The sequence below is a fragment of the Rhamphochromis longiceps genome, linkage group LG20 (genome assembly GCF_057381845.1).
Source record: "Rhamphochromis longiceps isolate RC_006_pf linkage group LG20, R_longiceps_female_GT1.1, whole genome shotgun sequence".
NCBI classification, from domain to species: Eukaryota; Metazoa; Chordata; class Actinopteri; order Cichliformes; family Cichlidae; genus Rhamphochromis; species Rhamphochromis longiceps.
Window position 1 is genome coordinate 929,467 of NC_140576.1, and position 17,436 is coordinate 946,902.

The window sequence follows — 17,436 nt, forward strand, 5'->3', positions numbered from 1 at the left end:
GCACCTAACGTAAAGGATGAACCAGTTCGGTGCCTATAAAGAGCTAACATATCCTTTATCTTCTGACATTTTGTTATTAGCAGCCCGCTGCAGAACACATTTGTTTCATCTGTTTCCATTTCTTTAGTTGAATCTATGTCGATAACACAGACCAACAAGGTGGTTTTCAAAGTGCTATTAGCCAAGAACTTGGCATATCTTAGTGTGGTGCAGTGTGTTCTTAAAAATGATGAAACTACACAAGAACTGGACTGAAAATCTGTGACAATGGGTCTTATGGAGTGATGAATCCAAATTTGATTTTTTTTTGCTTCAAATCTAATTATAGGGGAGGAAAGAGATACAAAAGTGAATGTCTATAAAACATAGTATGTCACAGGCTGGATTTCAGCCAGCAGTGTTGGGATCTTGTCAAAATTGATGAAATTATGAAAGCAGAAAAGTAGATTGGATCCAAAATGGAAGCGCTTTCTCTGACTACCAACAGCTTCCTTTTTCAGCACGATAGTGATGCTAACACTGTGCCAGCACAGTAAAACCATACCTGGACAGAAACTCTCACACAGCAACACTATCAGCCATGGACTGACATCCCCGAGCCCGCACCTTACTGAAGCAGCGTGGAGTCATCTAGACCTACAATGAAGCAAAACGGAGCAAACATCCAAAGAAGCACCAAATCACAACAAGGGTTGTGTCAAGAATAAAGGCGGTCGTGCCAAAGATAATCTTGTTAGAACTGTACAAACTCTGCTTTTGCCTTATATGCTGTTTTGTCCATTCACATTTCCTCCTGTTTCAAGATGTCTGCGCATCTATCTCCACATTTACCTAGCACGATATAAATGGCTGCTCAAGACTTTGCACAGCGTTATATGTATACAGTTTTCAAGATGGCTATTAGGGCAGGATGGTGGAACAGTGTTGCTTCACAGCAAGAAGGTCCAGAGTTCAAATCCATCATGTGGCTGGGACTTTCTGTGTGGAGATTTCATGTCCTGTTCAGGTACTCTGGTTCCTCCCACACCCCAAAAACATGCAGTTAGTGGGGTTGGGCTAAAACTGTGACTCTAAATAGGCTGTAGGTGTGTTTATGTGCTCCTCAGTGTTAGCCCACAGACTGGAGTGATCCCCGGCTCTCACCCTGTGGTAGCTGTGATAGGCTCCAGCGCTCCTGCAGCCCTGAACTGGATAAGAATAAAATGAGTTGATGGACAGTGCCAATGATGTTATTCTAGAGGCTTGTCGTGACAAAACAGGTCAGGAAATTCCACTTTTGAATTGCTGTGGAAGAAAATTTGCACGTCGCTCTCTAACAGACTCACACACAGACTCACACATTTTCATTATAGTGCAACTGTAAATATACTGTAGCACCACAGGAGAAGAAGCCGGCCCTCTGAGTGGCCCAAACAGTGAGATAGCACCATTTTTAAGGGACACTGGAAGGTAACAATAAGAAAAATCATAGTTGATTTTTAAGACAATACTTATTTACTGACAATAGAAACGTTTGTGTACTGTATATCCTATGCTTTTTCAGATTACATAAATATCTGCTAAAGAAGGGGGAAACTCCCAGGACATTTAATCCTTCTCTGGGAGTACAGCAGCTACAGCTGTGCTTTATGCTTGCAGATGCTTTCCATGTAATTCTTTAAGCACTGGCAGTCAGCAGCTGGTGAAATAAACCCGTCTTTTATTGTGAAACATCCAGTGGCCCATTTCCGTCTGATTAGTGATAGCAGCTAGTCGCACCACAATAGTGGACAAAGTTTATATTTTAGTTCTGGGATTATAAAACATATGCTTTTGGGCCTTTTTCACAGTTTTCTATTAAGTTTCATTTTGGCAGGATGAAGTGTTGTTTCTAACCGATTTGCCAGCACCCGGACCGAGGGAGCAGTGAGTTTGGCGAGCCACACGATCTTGGAACTCTTATGACATTACACAAGGACTGCCACACAGACATTAATCCATGAGCTCTGCTGCTCCAGGCCTGTCAGCACAAAATCACTTTTGCCATCATATAAACTCAAGAAGAAGCTGACACTGCCTGTCTGACGTTTAGTTATCTACTCTTGTCACTAACAGTGTCGTATCCACAGTGGTGGAAAGGCATGCGGGCCGGATCAGTGCCCTGCAGGGGCTTTTGGCAGGGGACAGTGTTTTGATAAAGGACTTTGCAGATGACATTCCTTCTTTCCCTGCTTCCTCTCTTTCTCCCGTTTGTAAATGTGCTCTTTCCCTCTGCTTCACGCATTTTAATTTTCTGTGTGCCTGTGTGTCTCTCTCGCTGTGGTTCGGTTGATTATGGTGTTGGGCTGTAGCTACAGGGCTTGGCATCTAAATTAAACTCTTTCTGCTCTATACAAGTGTTCATCTAACGTGTCTCCAGAGATTAACACACCCACTAGCTCTTAGACAGCTACTGCCATGATCGAGGCTATGCACCATTGGATGATATTTACTCATATGTTGTTTAGTTCTTTTACACTGTGATTTAACTAAATGAAAAACAATTTCCTACTCAGTGATGCTTATACCTGCAGAGAATGCACAGTTTCAAGTTCTAGCAAAAACAGTGTCCTCACTTTTAGACCCTGCATCCATACTCTCTCTTCTTGCCTCGCGTTATCTGTTTCTCTGTTGTCACAGTCCGAGTCAGGAAGAGAATCTTTTAGCAGTTTTTCTCTGTAAGTGTTGGGCCTTTTTATTTTATCAACCAGCACTTCATCCGCCAACGCCCAATCAAAAAACAAACACAGGAAGCTGTCGTCTCAGGGTAGGATGGAGAGCTACATGGGAGACAAAAAGCTCGACCCCCCTCTAGGGCCGGTCAGACTGAGCTCGACGGGATGCAGACAGCTGCTGGCTATGACAGCGCGTTGATTTAACAGTTTAGTCACGTCACATGTGGCGTCATGCATGGAAGTGAAGTGGTGAGCCCGTGACATTTGCTAAAGACTCCATCTGACAGGCTGTGGAGGCATGTTTAAGGATTTCAATTCAAAACTGATGAATCCATCTGTGCAAAGATGGAAAGGTTAAAAAGAGGAAGAGACACAGCTCGCTCATTTTTGTGCAAAGCTTCGGCTTAGCCTGTAAGTACAGGAACTGCACTATAAATGTGAATGTGCAGTTTCTTAGACAGTAATATGCTGTTTACAAAATGACTGTACAATTATGGAGGTTGGAGGCTGCACCACATGCACAGGGCTGAGAGCACAAATCCAGCATGTGCTCACACGCCCAGGGAGAAAGGATAGAGAAGGATATGTGGGTCTGTCTCATATTCAGAGGGTACGTCTACCGGATTTTATAACCTGCTTCGCTTTGTCATCAGCTCCATCGTTAATAACACAAATACACTCGCTGTGCTGTTAAGTGTCGATCGCTCCCCGCCTCCCTCCCTCGAGTGTGTTTGTAGCGTCTGCAGGGGGCCTTCTGTTCTTCATTTAGAGCTGCAGGAACACCGCACTCTGGTGAAACCTTATACCTTAAGCCAGCTTGTCAACACAGCAAGCGCACTCTGCGTAAATTACGACTTCGTGCGCTAAACACAACTCAATGTTTTATCGTTTTAATTATACACATTACTCTGAGTGATATACTGTGAAATGTGTTTTGTCTGAGTATGAGTGGATTAACTAATTAAAGAGACTGCTGCAGCATTTGATTGCTCGCACTTGCATGCGTTCTTTTAAAACGCTCTGAAATGTCACGTTACGCTTTGACGATGGAGATATTAACGTGGGATTAGATGAATGAAAACACTCAGAGTGGCTGCTTTTCCTCTGCTTTGTTCTCTTTAGGAGTGCTTTTGCATGTCACGCTTACAGGATTGCATTATTCTGCGCAAAAGGTGGCACGAGCAAGTGATGTTAAGAGTGGGACAGAAACACAGAGTTTGTCAGTAAACAACAGAGCTCCAGATGGGAAAAGCACTCTGAACACGATCTGATCCCGGCTTCTGTATCTTCTCCCCGTGTTGTAAACCTCCTTTCTTCTCTCCCTTGTAGCCGAGTCTTATTGAACTCACTGCCATGAATATTCTCATGTTTCACTGATCACCTTAGAGGCTTCCTAAGTACAATGGATGTATTGTATCTTAAAAGCCAGCCTGTCGTTTATACCCGAGCTCCACTCAGCTTTAACATGTTCCTCAGCTTTTCCTCATCTCCTGCTGCTGCCTCATTCATGTTTGCACTCCAACTATTGAAACACCGTGACTGACGTCATCATCTACATGTTTGGAGACCCCAAACGAGGCCCCGCTTTCACAGTCAGAGTGACCCTGAGCATTTCTGGAGTGGCTAGTGGATGTTTATTTTGGAGGGTTTCTAGTTGTAGGAAACTAGTATGATGTTTATATTTTTCTTCTTAATGGCCCCCTGAGGTTCACACTGTGTTGCCAGAGATCTCACTTTCTCTCAGGGAGCTAAAGTTTGATCATGAAGCGGTCAAACGCCATCTCTGCCCTTCCAAACATCCTGCTTTAGTTCCTCTTCCACTAATTAAATAGTTGAGCTCAGACTACTGTAAGTACCTCAGGCTAGAGACACAGGTTAATCCTTTTCTTTGCTTTAGTTTCCCAAAGTATCAAATCCCTTAATGAAAAGACAAAACTTGTGCTTTATGTGCATTCTGATTGCAATGCATCTGTTACAATATAAAAAGCAACTTTTACAACATTAGTTATTTTAAGCACAATGTCAAGAACATATTTGCTTTATTACATACTGAAATGATCAAAGATGTGAGAGGAAAATGGCTTTAGAGATGATATAATGAAAGCTGCAGCTTACTAAGCAACATACATGGTGAAAATGTTTTTTCTGCAAACACTGCATCATTACAGGGTGATGCAAACATGGGAGAAGAAATGTTCCCGTATGTCTGTCCTATCAGTCAGACCACTGCTGTGGATGTAGAACAAGGCCCTGAGGGTCAGTGAGACAGGAGAAAGCGTTTGGGGGAATCTTCTCGACTTCCAGCAGATTGTTTTCGAGGTGGACTGAAGCCAAGGAGCCCGAATTGCGAGGGTGGCACACGCTCCACTGCCTCACCAGCCTATAATTGAAACATATGCACACTGAAATTTAGGCAGACAATTTTCACTATGAAATAACGCAGAAACCAAACATTCAAATGTTTATTATTTTAAAATTAAAGTCTAAAAGCCGTATATAATGTAAAGATAAGAAACACATTTACATAAGAAATTGAATGTGTTCTTTGTTAAGCTCCTTAGAATCATTTCAATGGAACCAGCAGAGCTAATGGTGTTAAGACAGGATTGGGTAACAAGCAAGCAGTAAGCTCATCCCAGCATTATAGAAATCACATTTGACTTCATGGAAAATCCAATTCTACCTGATCTGGTTGTTGCTCAGTCTCAGCACCTGCAGGTTTTTAAACTGCCGGATGCAGCGAGGAACTTCTCCGAGGCGATTGTGGTCCAATAGGAGCTCGCTCAGCGAGCGGTAAGATCCAACAAAAGAGAACTGTTCTATAGCGTCGTTGCTCAGGTCATTGTGGGACAGACACAGGGACCGCAGGCCGGGCCGCAGGTGACGGAACGTGAAGGCTGGGATGTGACTGATGCTGTTGTGCTGGAGGGTCAGATTACGAAGAGGGCGCGGCAGGTTTAGAGGAACGGAAGTGAACAGGTTGTGAGATAGATCCAAGGCTTCCAAGGACCTGAAGAAATACAGTGCATAGAATAATCTCAGTCATATTTGCAAAGAAACGTCCAATCAGTCTGAAATTGCTCAGAGACAACCTGGAGATCCATATTTCCAGTGATATCACAGCACTTATGGCATCATGCTGAAGATCTCAGTGATCTCCCAACCTTTCTACTAGTGATAATGCTGAGGTTAGCTGCTCAGCAGAAGCATGTGATGATGAAGTGTTTTAGGTTTTGCAGGTTTCCTGATTAAGCATGTCAATAGACCCACATCCACACTGACTCATAAACCTTTCATCTCAGCTTTCATCTCATGTTTTATCATTTCTGGCCTCCTGCATCGCGCTGTTGGGGAGAAAGGGAGGCGGGCCTGTGTGGTGGAATAGCAGGGTGCACCAGCCAATAAAACAGTGGGGCCTGAGGGGTACGATGGCTGTTTGGGGGAGAATTTGAGGCAGAATTGCTGATAGAGAAAATGTTTGGCTTATGGGAAACCTAAAGAATAGCCACAGAGCTGGGACCAGATTTCTGAGGTCTGAGACAAAGACAATAATAATAATTCTGACTTATCAAAGCAGTCCTCGGGGTGCACTGCAGCACTGTGATTCAGTGTTTATTAGAAGGTCTTACACAGCTGTTTTGAGTTTACAGCACAGCTCACAGCAGGAGACAAAACCTCATTTTCGGTTCTTCCTCCATTCACTGACATCACTGAACAAAAGGGCTCAGAAAACATTCAGGTGGCCAGTTAATGACTACAGAGTGATGGGAACTGGGGCCCAATCAGTGAAGGCTTGTGGATGCTGAACACATGTGGGCCAACGTATGTCTGACTGATGCTGTCTGCTTCACAGTTTCTGTTACTATCAGCTTACAATAGAAAGCTTACAGCAACTCTCCTTCTTTTGAACATTACACCTGTTTCAATAAACCACAGCACATATTTCCTCTTTTCCTATTAAATATAAAGAAACCAGGGTTTGCTCAAGACTGTGCACAGAATTCAAGATTATTACCAAGACATGTTTCCATAGATTTGTCCGGGCTGTGCAAAATATTCACATTTTGTGTGTACGGTGAAATGCTCTAGAATAAAATGCACACAATAAACACTATGACCCACTAACAGGTTCGGCTATTAAGGTGCGACTGTAAATATTCAGTAACAGAAGAACCAAAATAAACTCTTTCAGTATTTCATATGATGAAATACTGCATCAGCACATGTAAGGGTACTCGAAGGGTAACAATAACATAAAAGCAGATCTAATCATTATTTGTTAGTTTGTCTTTTCCAAGAGTTACTTTTATTTACTGGCAATAAAAACTTTTTATGGTATATATCCAGTCCCTGTTCACATCATTAGTTTGCAACACAAAAAGATGTTTTTTTGATTTTTTTTAAAAGGAGCATAGTTTATATTTGCCCAGACGTATTTCTGGGTCACACTACAGTGGTGCAACTGAAAGAAAAACACGGGATCTGTGGAGATGGTCGCAAAATGGATGTGGAAGTGCCAAAACCTGCAGTTCCTGTCCGGACCACCTAAGGCTGGCTCCAAAAGTGAATCAGACCTCACCAGTATTATATAACACATTACTCTTACTGGTGTCTTTGATTGGCACGTGTGCCAACACAGCTCACTGTTGACCTCTCTGTTGTCTTTGATCTCCTGCTGCCTGTCATCCTTAATGAAATGACCTGACAAACAATAAAGCCTGATGTGTGACACGGACTCTCCAACATGGTGAATAACAAACGTAGTCTGTGCACCAGTGCACTTCAGGGACACAGCTGGCCCAGCAGTAGGGTCGAGGCTTCAAAATGCAATTTGAAACCAATGAGTGACATCAATCTTTCATGTACAGCCTGTGTATCTAATCTGCATTAGAACGTCCTCCACCTCCATCATCTCTGAGAACAACTTTCAGAAACCTGGGGAAGCACAGCAGCACAGAGCACACAAAGAAACCAGCAGGCGCTAAATGCACGATTTTCTGTGAATTTCTATTAAATTAAATAAATAAAAAAAGAGTGATTTCTGTTCCCACTTGAAACCATAAAACACATCACTATGCTTGTTTCTGTGTACCAGTTTAGACCAGTTGTGTGCAGCTGATTTGTATTCAAAGACTTTGCCAGTAAGCTCAGCAGCAGTCCACCAGTGTTTAAATACCACATGGTATTAATGAGTGGAGAGACACACAGTCCTCTCTTCTCAGAGACCTCCACCCGTTGGCTTGGCACCTACACAAAAACACAACAACACTCTCATACGCACAACATGACATGAACTATGCGCATCCACAGAAAATAAATATGCTGGCAGACACAGATGGGCGTCAAGGAGGTGCAGCGAGGATGCAAATGCATGGATTTGAAATTGCTATTCACCCACCCAAAAAAGAAAAAGATGCACATACTATGATCAAATAGTCATGCACAAGCACACAACACACAAGCTACTCCAGGCAACACACACACACAATTCACACCAAAGCAAATGTTTTTGCTTTTCTTTTTTTCATTAAAAAAAATCAAGTCTGTCTCGGTTTTGTGCAAAGCGTAGTCCAGTCCTGCAGCTGCTCAGGGTGATGGTCTGCTTACAACGGGTACTGCACTTACAGATACACACGGCTCCATTTACGGTGAAACCACAGCGTCGGGATTACACAGAATAGTCGAAGTATTCAAGCCAGGCTCTGTGATTATGCCAAGCAGACTTGAACGCCTGCAGCTGGACTTGAAACTGCACCGATCGATGGATGACGGCACGTTCTGGACTTATTAAAGCTGCGTGTGCACTTTTGTGCGCACTGGATGTATTAACACTGGCTGATATCTGGAAGTATTTGTGAGATCTGTTGAAAACAGTCCCTCCAATCATTTTTTTTAATTCCAACTGGGGTCCTGAGGGGCTGGAGCCTCTGCCAGCTGCCACTGAAAGCACACAGAAGCATATTTGAAATCATTTACCGCATTACTCGAACAAATAACTGGAATGATATTTTGTAATGATTGTGAAGGCACATGTTTGAAATGTTTGAAATAAAAATGAACTGAACTTTTTTGCGTTCTATAAATCTAAAGTGAGTTTTTACACTTGCTAAATGTTACGTGTTTGCAACCACGCAGGAAACCGTTAAATGTGAACTGAAGATCACTTAAATGAAACCCAGCGGTCTTCACTTGATGTTAGCGTCATATTTTAGCCGCTGTGTGCACGTACAGAGTGTGTGCGCCGTGTTTGTTTCCCAGTTTATATAAGCTCATTACGAAACCAATTTGCGCCGGGCCAAACAGGAAAAGGGCTTTTGATACAAGTCGTATCAGGTTGAGACACGTCACGATGCGACACACACATCTTTGGTGTGATGATCACTGAACCTGCACCTCCATGCGATCCGTCTAAGCCTGCAGCGACGATAAATATACACAGATCTCCCATGACAGCTTCTCTGTGCAAAATGACACAAATAATAAAAAAAATAATGGAGAAAAATAACATTTGATGTGCCGTAACAGCCATCTGTTTCAGCACAAACCAAATTAAAAAAATACTCGGCTCTTCTGTCAGTTATTATCTAACGGAGTTGGAGTGGCTGTTACTGGGTATTTTTAAGTCGATGATCCTTTTACAAGAGTGTTAAGTCAAACTGCAGAGCACGCAATAAAACAAATCCATTATTACACAATCCGTCATTTTTCTGTAAATGTTTGACAGCATAAACTACAGTCTGCAACCGGAAAGACTTTATCAATGAAATATGATCATTTGGGCGTAGTGTCGCAAATGAGAAAATGCTCTGGTTTGAGATCAGGCACTGACACAGGCAGGTGTCAGGTGTGTGTGCATGTGTGTGTCTGTTTTAGTTGTGCAGCTGTGTTTTTGAACAGGCTGCTCATTGTGCCTGATAAGAGTCAAATCTAACTGCTTGTGCAACAGCATTAATTGTATGCCAGCGCAGCTTCGTTACATAACAAACACGTACAGGGATAAACAAAGGAAGGCACAGTTGTTGGAGTTGGAAGACGTATTCCGATGCATCGCTTAGCTAAAGGTTACATAACTCTAGCTACATCACCTCGTGAAAAACGAGTAATGCATTCATGTTCTTTTAACTGGAGCAATCATTTGATTTTCATCCTGAAACACACAAAGTAGATCCGATACACATCCTTTTTGTTTATGAGGACAACACCACTTTTGTACACTTCTGGTTTTTTACCAAGTTTTCCCAAAACAGCCTTCTCAGTGATGCTTTAGATTTCTGACTTATTGAATGTAATCCTTAGCCCAGTTTGAGAACCTGAGCTCTATTAAAATGGTTTTGTGCGTCCATCAGTGTCCATGTACCAGGAAATCCCACAACAGGATCGTGCCACCACTGCGTTGGACTGTAGCGATGGTGTTAATCGCTTCTTAGTGCCTGGTTTCAATCATGCACACGACCCCGGGAACTATGAACTGAATTATGAATCTTTGTTTCAGAGGATTTTGCATGTCATGCTCTAATACCTCTTCCACCGTGGCAATGACAGAACCCATTCAGACGTGGTAGCATTCCCACCAAAGAAAAAAAAGTGACAGAGAGACAGAATCACAAAATTGCTGGGCCCAAACCAGTATAGGAGAGGCCACCACAGCAACTTCAAAGCTGATCTGCTGACGCAGCCAGCACATTTGTTTCCCACAGAAAAGAAAGAAAATCTCAAACCTGCTGAAATGTAAGCTTGTTCTCAGAAAGCACTACAGCGCTGTCTCCAGAGAGGCACTGAGCCAAGAACGAATCAGTGGAAACCAGGTATCCAAGCCATTCAGGCGCTTTTTGGCAAACTGTGCAGCCATTTGTGTGGATACCTACATTAATGATTGTCCTTCTAAGAACTTGACCCATCTCTAAATCTTACAAATCTCCCCAAACTGAGTAATCCCTGTTTACTCCTGGACACCGAGACTGCTACAGATATGTTTCCGTATTCTCCCTCAGCTTATGCATTGACATAATCACGTCTTTGTCCTTAACAGGCAATTTTCTCAACATCTCACGCTGGTTTTTACTCTTACATACAACATCAAGTGTCAGAGCTTTTAGATTAAGTCCAGTGAATCCAATATGCAATGAAAGATTGTACTTGTAGAATCTGAAGGATCATTAAAAGAAGGATGTGTCTGAATACTTTAGTATACTGGATATTTCAGTTCTTTTAAAATAAGATTAACCGTTGCTATTATTGTGTAGACTGATGAGGGGGAAGTAATGCATATGGGGGGGGGGTTATCCCAAATGAGTCAGAGACATTTCACAGGCTCTGGAAATGTTCTGTTTTCATTACACGTTATTTAAATACATAATGAGGTAAGTGAGCCCAGTCTGCCTGAGAAAGATCCCAGCTCCCTGTTACCTCGTTCTCCCCACTCATACCTCGATCACCGAGCTAGAAGCAAAGCAACACTGTGACACGAAACAGAAGCACCCTGCGAACTAGACCCAGCCAACTGCAGTTCTTTTCACATTAAGCAATTCACTTTTGATCTTTGTTTTCTCAGCTTTTTCAGGCACTTTCTGTTTCTTAACGTGCCTCAGTAGGACCACATGATGATATGCTATTAAAGGTCTGTAGACAATCAGCTGGAAGGGAGGGTTCTGATCTTGTTAGCGACCTTACTTATTGTCTCCTGCTGTATAAGCGGAGTTTAGGTCAAGCTGAGTTTATTCACTGTCTGGTGTCTATGCAGAAGCCTTAAAATGAAGGCCCAGCTACTAAGCCTGCAGACTCGATGGGAAGTTGATGCTCTCACGACTAATGAGGTCAACGTGTCAGGCATCAGAAACAAGTCTCATGAAGACTCAGGACAGTCTGTTCGAATTTCCTCCAGTGAACTCCATCTTCCTGTCCTGGAGTCTGCTTTGCATCTAGAAGATTACAAGAGTTCATCACTTCCTAAAGTTTTCCCAGACTGCATCTTCTCAAGTTAATGCTTCTGCTTTGTGCCCTATATACAAAATCTCCACAGCTTCACTTTCCTGCAACTCTCTTTTGCATTCTCTATTTCCTCAGTTTTCCCTGAGGCTCCCACTTTGGTTCGCAAGGATCCTAAGGAGCAAAAAAAAAGAAAAACCCACTGGAATTCACTATATTTAAACAGCACATACACAAACACAAATACACACATACAGATGCACACAGTTGCCTCAAGCCCTCGCTCACACGCCTGCTCATCCAAGTACACAAGGTCAGCTGTCAAAATGTGTGTGATATGTGAGCATACATGTGTTTGTCTGTGTGAGGAAGGCTGAGAGAGAAGCAGAAGAAGAAATGAGAAAACTGTCTGGCTTTGTGTAAATCAGTCTAAATGTCTGCTGAGAAAACACGTACTGAAGCTGATGTCCAACACTCCAAATGTGTTGTCATTTTAATTCAGTCATTTTTGAAAGAAGGCATCAGCTTTAAACATCGATGATTTACTTTACTGTGATACTAAATTACTGCCTGTTTAAAAAAATCTCATCGTTTAATGGAAATTTGTTGTTTCATATCTTTTAGTGGCCACAAGAATAAAGTGAAAAGTGTTTTGAACTTGAACAAATGACAGCTGCGTCTTCAGATTCCTAAGCAACACCAGGCTGCCCTCTGGTGGCTGATGAAGGAACTACATAACATTGGGTTGGATGGATGGATGGACATACTTAAGACGCGTCCATGCATGGGTAGCGATGTCTTGCTCATGCAGACGGTTGTGCCTGAGTTCGAGCACTCTCAAATGAATGCAGCCCCTCAGCGCTTCCTCTGTCAGCTCCTCAATTAGATTTTCATTCATTTGCAGCGTCTACAGAATGAGGAAGACAGAGACAGATGCTGAGGTGTGATACAGGAGACAGAAATGTGACAGTTTAAAATGAAAACAATCAGTGAATACGCAAACAGTGTCCGAGAGTGTCTAACTCCAAGCAGTGAGAGAAAGAGGAAAAAATGACTCGAAAATGTGGTACATGTGCACCTGAAGAGAGGGAGGAAGGTTCAGTGGTAGCGACCGGAAGTGATTGTTGCTCAGCTGGAGGTCAAGAAGTCTCTGTAGCGGCCTAAAAGCTGGAGGGGACACACTGGCTTTGTGAAGAGCATTTCCTCCCAGCTCTAGCTTCAGGAGATTCATCAAACCTATTAGGAAATAATACCTATGATGTTACACCTGTTATAATTTTTACACATGACTGTGTTCACACACACACACACACACACACACACACACACACACACACACACACACACACACACGATGTGTACCTTTGAAGCAGTGCGGTGTGAGTCCACTCAGCTTATTGTTTTTGATTTTGAGCTCCTCCAGAGATGAAGGCAGCGTCGGGATCACGGTGATGCGGTTGTCATCCAGATCCAGCTTCCTCAGAGAGGTCAGGTTCTGCATGAAATGAAATGCAGCACAAATAAATAGGTGTTGAGCAAAACTGGGATGATAAAATACACTAAATAGATACTTGTCTCCAAGTCCGTAATTTCCCATCCCTGCTTGCCAATTGGGATTTAATCACAGAGCTCACAGAAACACACCAAATGAAAGAATGTCACATTTGTGCATCTCTTCCATTCATGTGATCTGTCCTCTCATATTTTTAGCAAAGCCACTCCGGGTGGCTCTTCAGTGAAAGCTGCTGTGGTTTTGATGGGTGAATAAAAGCAGTGGACAGGACTTCGCAGCATCCCTCCAGCCAGTCCATCAATCCCCTGTCATTACAGGGATGTGAGCAGAAACTGAAGAAGAATATTCCTCTAAAAATAATTTCCTCATATTCCCCACATCATTGGCTGCAGCTTTTTTCCAGCAGGTTCTTTCAGCCAATACCGTGACAGTATAGCAGTGGCAGTGTGTAATGATTGGTCAGAGTGTGGTAGGCTCCCTCGGTGTGGCCTGTGGTCAGAGGTTATTCTTAGACGGATTAGTTAATGCATTTTCAGTGCTCTTTTATTACCGTAATGATACAGGACATAGCCTGCTTTTTATTTTAACTAGATGCAAAGTGACCCATAAAATGTGCTTGTAAGTCAGAAAAGTACTGACAGGCGGAGGACTCTCTGTAAGAGTGAAGACGGAGCTACTAAGGATAATGTCAGAGCAGTTCAACACGTCCACGTCAAAGGAAAGTCAAACAGGGTTCAGTTTCAGGCCTCGAGGCGTAAAGTTTTTTGGGTTTTTTGTTGATATGTGTGTTTGTCTCTGCTGGTGCTGTTTAAACACACCAAATAGTTCTTCCCAGAATATTATTTGTGGCTCGAACTGACAGTGAATACAAACTTTCTGTCTCATTACGAAGGTAAACTACAGTCTGGCGGTATATTAAATGTTGTTGTTGTTGTCTGCTGTAAATTATTTTATCACTTCTTTCTTTGGCCAGCAGACAATGAGAGAAGCAACACTGACTTTTCTAACAGAGTTCAGTCACTGTCAGTGACACTTGTTTGTTTTTTCCATTCCCAGTCTGGATAAATAATACTTGATATTTCATGACAGTAAATATTTTCTAGAAAACACCCAACAGACATAAAGTGCAGTTAAAAATATATAGTTAGAAAACTCATTGAGTGCAGGCAGAACTGGAAGTGCAAGTCTCCAACTGCAGTTGTAAGACGAGTGGGAGAAACTCTGCAGTCAAACGGTGTTGGACAGCCTTGGTTTGTGGTGGATTTTCACACTGGTATTACACACATATTACTATATATTACTCACTGGGACACAAACCTCAGTACAAGAGCAGTAGATTTAAGTCAGAGTAACCACCACCCTTTACTGGTTTTACTTTACTTTTTCACTTTTTATATAAATAGATAAATAAAGGGATAAAAATATGTCACTTGTGAGTAATTTTAAAAGATGCAGCGAGAGCAGTGTTACTCACAGAAAGTGGGTTTTGGCTGAACGATTCATCATCCAGTATGTTTCGACTCAGGTCCAGCATGTCCAGGTTCAGGAGGCCTGAGAACGCTCGTGCCGTGATGATCCTGATGTTGTTCTCTGAACATAAAGTCAGTCACATGACACTTCAATTTTCAATTTGATGATTCACTAGCTGGCAGCATAATAATCCACGTCGTAATGTATTCCAGTGGTAAATCCAGGATAACACTGTTTACAAAAATATGGGCATCGATGGCTCACTAATGATGGCTGGGCTTCCTGAGCTCTTGTGTTTGCTCTTTTTTCTTTTTTTAATCTGTGAAATTTCTGTTGGGTGCTTTCTTTGACTACAGCTGTAGATATACACATACCTGCTAAATCCACCTTCGTGGCTTCAAGGTTTTGGAAGCTTGGCAGGTGAGTAATGCCGATGCCCCTGCAGCTGATCTCTCTCTCAGTGCTCTGACACTTAATAGAATCAGAAAACTTTATTAATGCCCAAGGAAATTATGTAATATGTAACAGGCAACTCTATAAAGTTAGAAACCGTTTCTGTTTGATTGCTGGGCGACTCAGTCGGTTCTTCCTCTGCTTCTTCTTCTTCTTCTTCTTCCTCTGCTTCTTCTTCTTCTTCCTCCTCCTCCTCTTCCTCTTCTTCTTCTTCCTCCTTGGAAGAAAAGAACAACATTTAATTACCCAGCAAATCAGTAAGTAAATAAGACAAGTTAAAAAAGATAACTAATATTACAAACTATAACCTCTTCTTCTTCTTCTTCTTCTTCCTCCTCTTCATCATCATCGTCGTCGTCTTCATCGTCGTCTTCATCGTCATCGTCCTCCTCCTCATCATCCTCCTCCTCTCGTGCTTTCCTGAGATCCATCAGCCTTTTCTTCTCAGCGTGGAGTTCCCTGAGTGCAGCCATAAGAGCGTTGCTGTCCTCCCCTCCTTTTCCAGGCTTTCTCCAGCCGCCAACGGGTCGCCCCAAACCCGCCTACAGAAAGTAGCAGGAGACCATTACTGGAATTAATTACTGGAAACAGAGACAAGTCTCACATAAGGACTGTGTGTTACAGGTGCTGCATGTTTCTTCTTTTTGTTTTGTTTCTGACAGGTGCACCAGTTGCCAGTACACCGTGCTTTTCTGTTTGTGCTCTATCCTTTTGTTATATGTTCACTCCTATTTTCTACTGCCTTCCTTCCCCCCCGCCTGTCAGCTTAGACATTGTCGTACTACACATATACTCTGATAACTGAAACAACACGAATAGAAATGAATAAATAGGCAGATAAAAGAAACACATGAAGAAGAGGAGCCTTTAGGGAATTTTTAGAGCTTATCTTGGAAAAGCAAAATGTGTTCGGCACAACAATTCAGATCATAAAATCTGATTGCAAAAGCTGCCAGACAGGACGGCGACATGACCTAAAAGATGGTGTAATATGATTGTGTGTCTCATCATACTATTCTATATGCGATGGACTCCACTGTGGCTGCATGCTTCCTCTTCCCCCAGGCACTTCTCCTTCTTCTGATCGCCTCCAGGTTTCCAGAGCCATGTTTTTCCTGCTTGATCACTTTCTCAGCATTTGCTTGGAGATGCTCATCCTCACTCTCTTCTTCACCAGGGTAACAGAAAACATAAATCAAACCAAAAATGCAGTCATGAAGGAATACACTGTTCGATTTTTAATCCTCTGTGCGCAAAATAGGTTAAAATTCTCAGTTATTAAGTGTTTATTAACCAAGAGCGTGCAGACAAAAGTGGGCAGACTTTAAAAACTTACCAGCAGTGTGTGCACCCGACACTGTCACCCCTGCGTCGATCCTTGGCGAAGGAACGGGTGCTATTTCTAGTTCGGATATCTCAGCGGAGACTTCCATTAATGCATCCACGTCATGCCAAGAGTCCAAGTTTTGTTCTGAGGAAACTATTCCACTCAGACAGATGAACACGATCCACGTCCATGGCATTTGCATTGCTGTATATTTATACTCAAATCAAGCTTTTTTCAAATGCAGAGAAGCCCAAAGGGTTTAATTTCTAATCCTCAGAGCTGAAGCCAAGAAGAAGCATCAGAGCAGGAAGCGCAGATGGTTAGAAGACAAGCAGACAGTTCTTCAGTAAACCCTGGAGCTTTATGAATGCAGAGTAAACGCTGTGGTTTCCCTTCTGTTCTGAGTCACCTTGAAGCAGTGGTCAAACATATTGCACGCGCTTGCTGCTCAGAGTAAATGTTAAAATGAAGAAAGAGAGAGAAAGCGGGAAGGGACATCCAGCAGGCGGAGAGGTAAAAAAATAAATTCTCTCAGTGTTAATAAAGAGCCTCGATTGTTGTACCGTGAAATACAGACACACCCTGCTCCTCCTCGTCTCCACTTCATAACTGTCTGCGAACATTACGTGGAACAGCTTTTTTCTCTCTCCTGGAGGAGAGACGCTGACAGGACGGCGGGGGGTGATACTGGAGCGCAGTAAGTTTTGCACACTGGTGATAGATTTTAGTCGTACATTCTGTTGTGATTTGACAAATGTGTTTTTGTAAACCGCTGTCACTTTTGTGCTTTTTCTGGAGGGCATCAGAATGTTAGTATGAGTACAGCAGACCTTGTCCAAGAGCAGACGGTTGGTACACAGTCCCAGTCGGAGGCAACCTTGTTTGGCAAACCTCCGCCAGCATCTATGTCTGAAGTCAAACATGAACTCTGAGTAATAAAAAGTGAGGACGTCTTTACATTCTGCACATCGACGGCGGAGTGTGTACATCCTCACACTCGCCGTCTGCCCCTTACTGAGTGTGGAGCCAAACTGGGATGTTCACTGTGGGGTGAA

The 17,436-nt window shown here is 42.8% G+C and overlaps 1 protein-coding gene across 1 annotated transcript; it reads right to left on the minus strand.

Moving 5' to 3' along the window:
* Positions 1 to 4,764: 4,764 nt before the first annotated feature.
* Positions 4,765 to 16,695, minus strand: LOC146644528 (extracellular matrix protein 2). Its single transcript, XM_085394736.1, has 11 exons — positions 16,391 to 16,695; positions 16,068 to 16,222; positions 15,363 to 15,596; positions 15,152 to 15,271; positions 14,976 to 15,072; positions 14,606 to 14,721; positions 12,981 to 13,113; positions 12,697 to 12,854; positions 12,386 to 12,525; positions 5,377 to 5,703; positions 4,765 to 5,073 (listed from the first exon to the last, which is right to left on the minus strand). Exons 1-11 carry the CDS (start codon positions 16,581 to 16,583, stop codon positions 4,908 to 4,910), a joined length of 1,839 nt encoding a protein of 612 aa, XP_085250862.1. The 5' UTR covers positions 16,584 to 16,695; the 3' UTR covers positions 4,765 to 4,907.
* Positions 16,696 to 17,436: the final 741 nt, after the last annotated feature.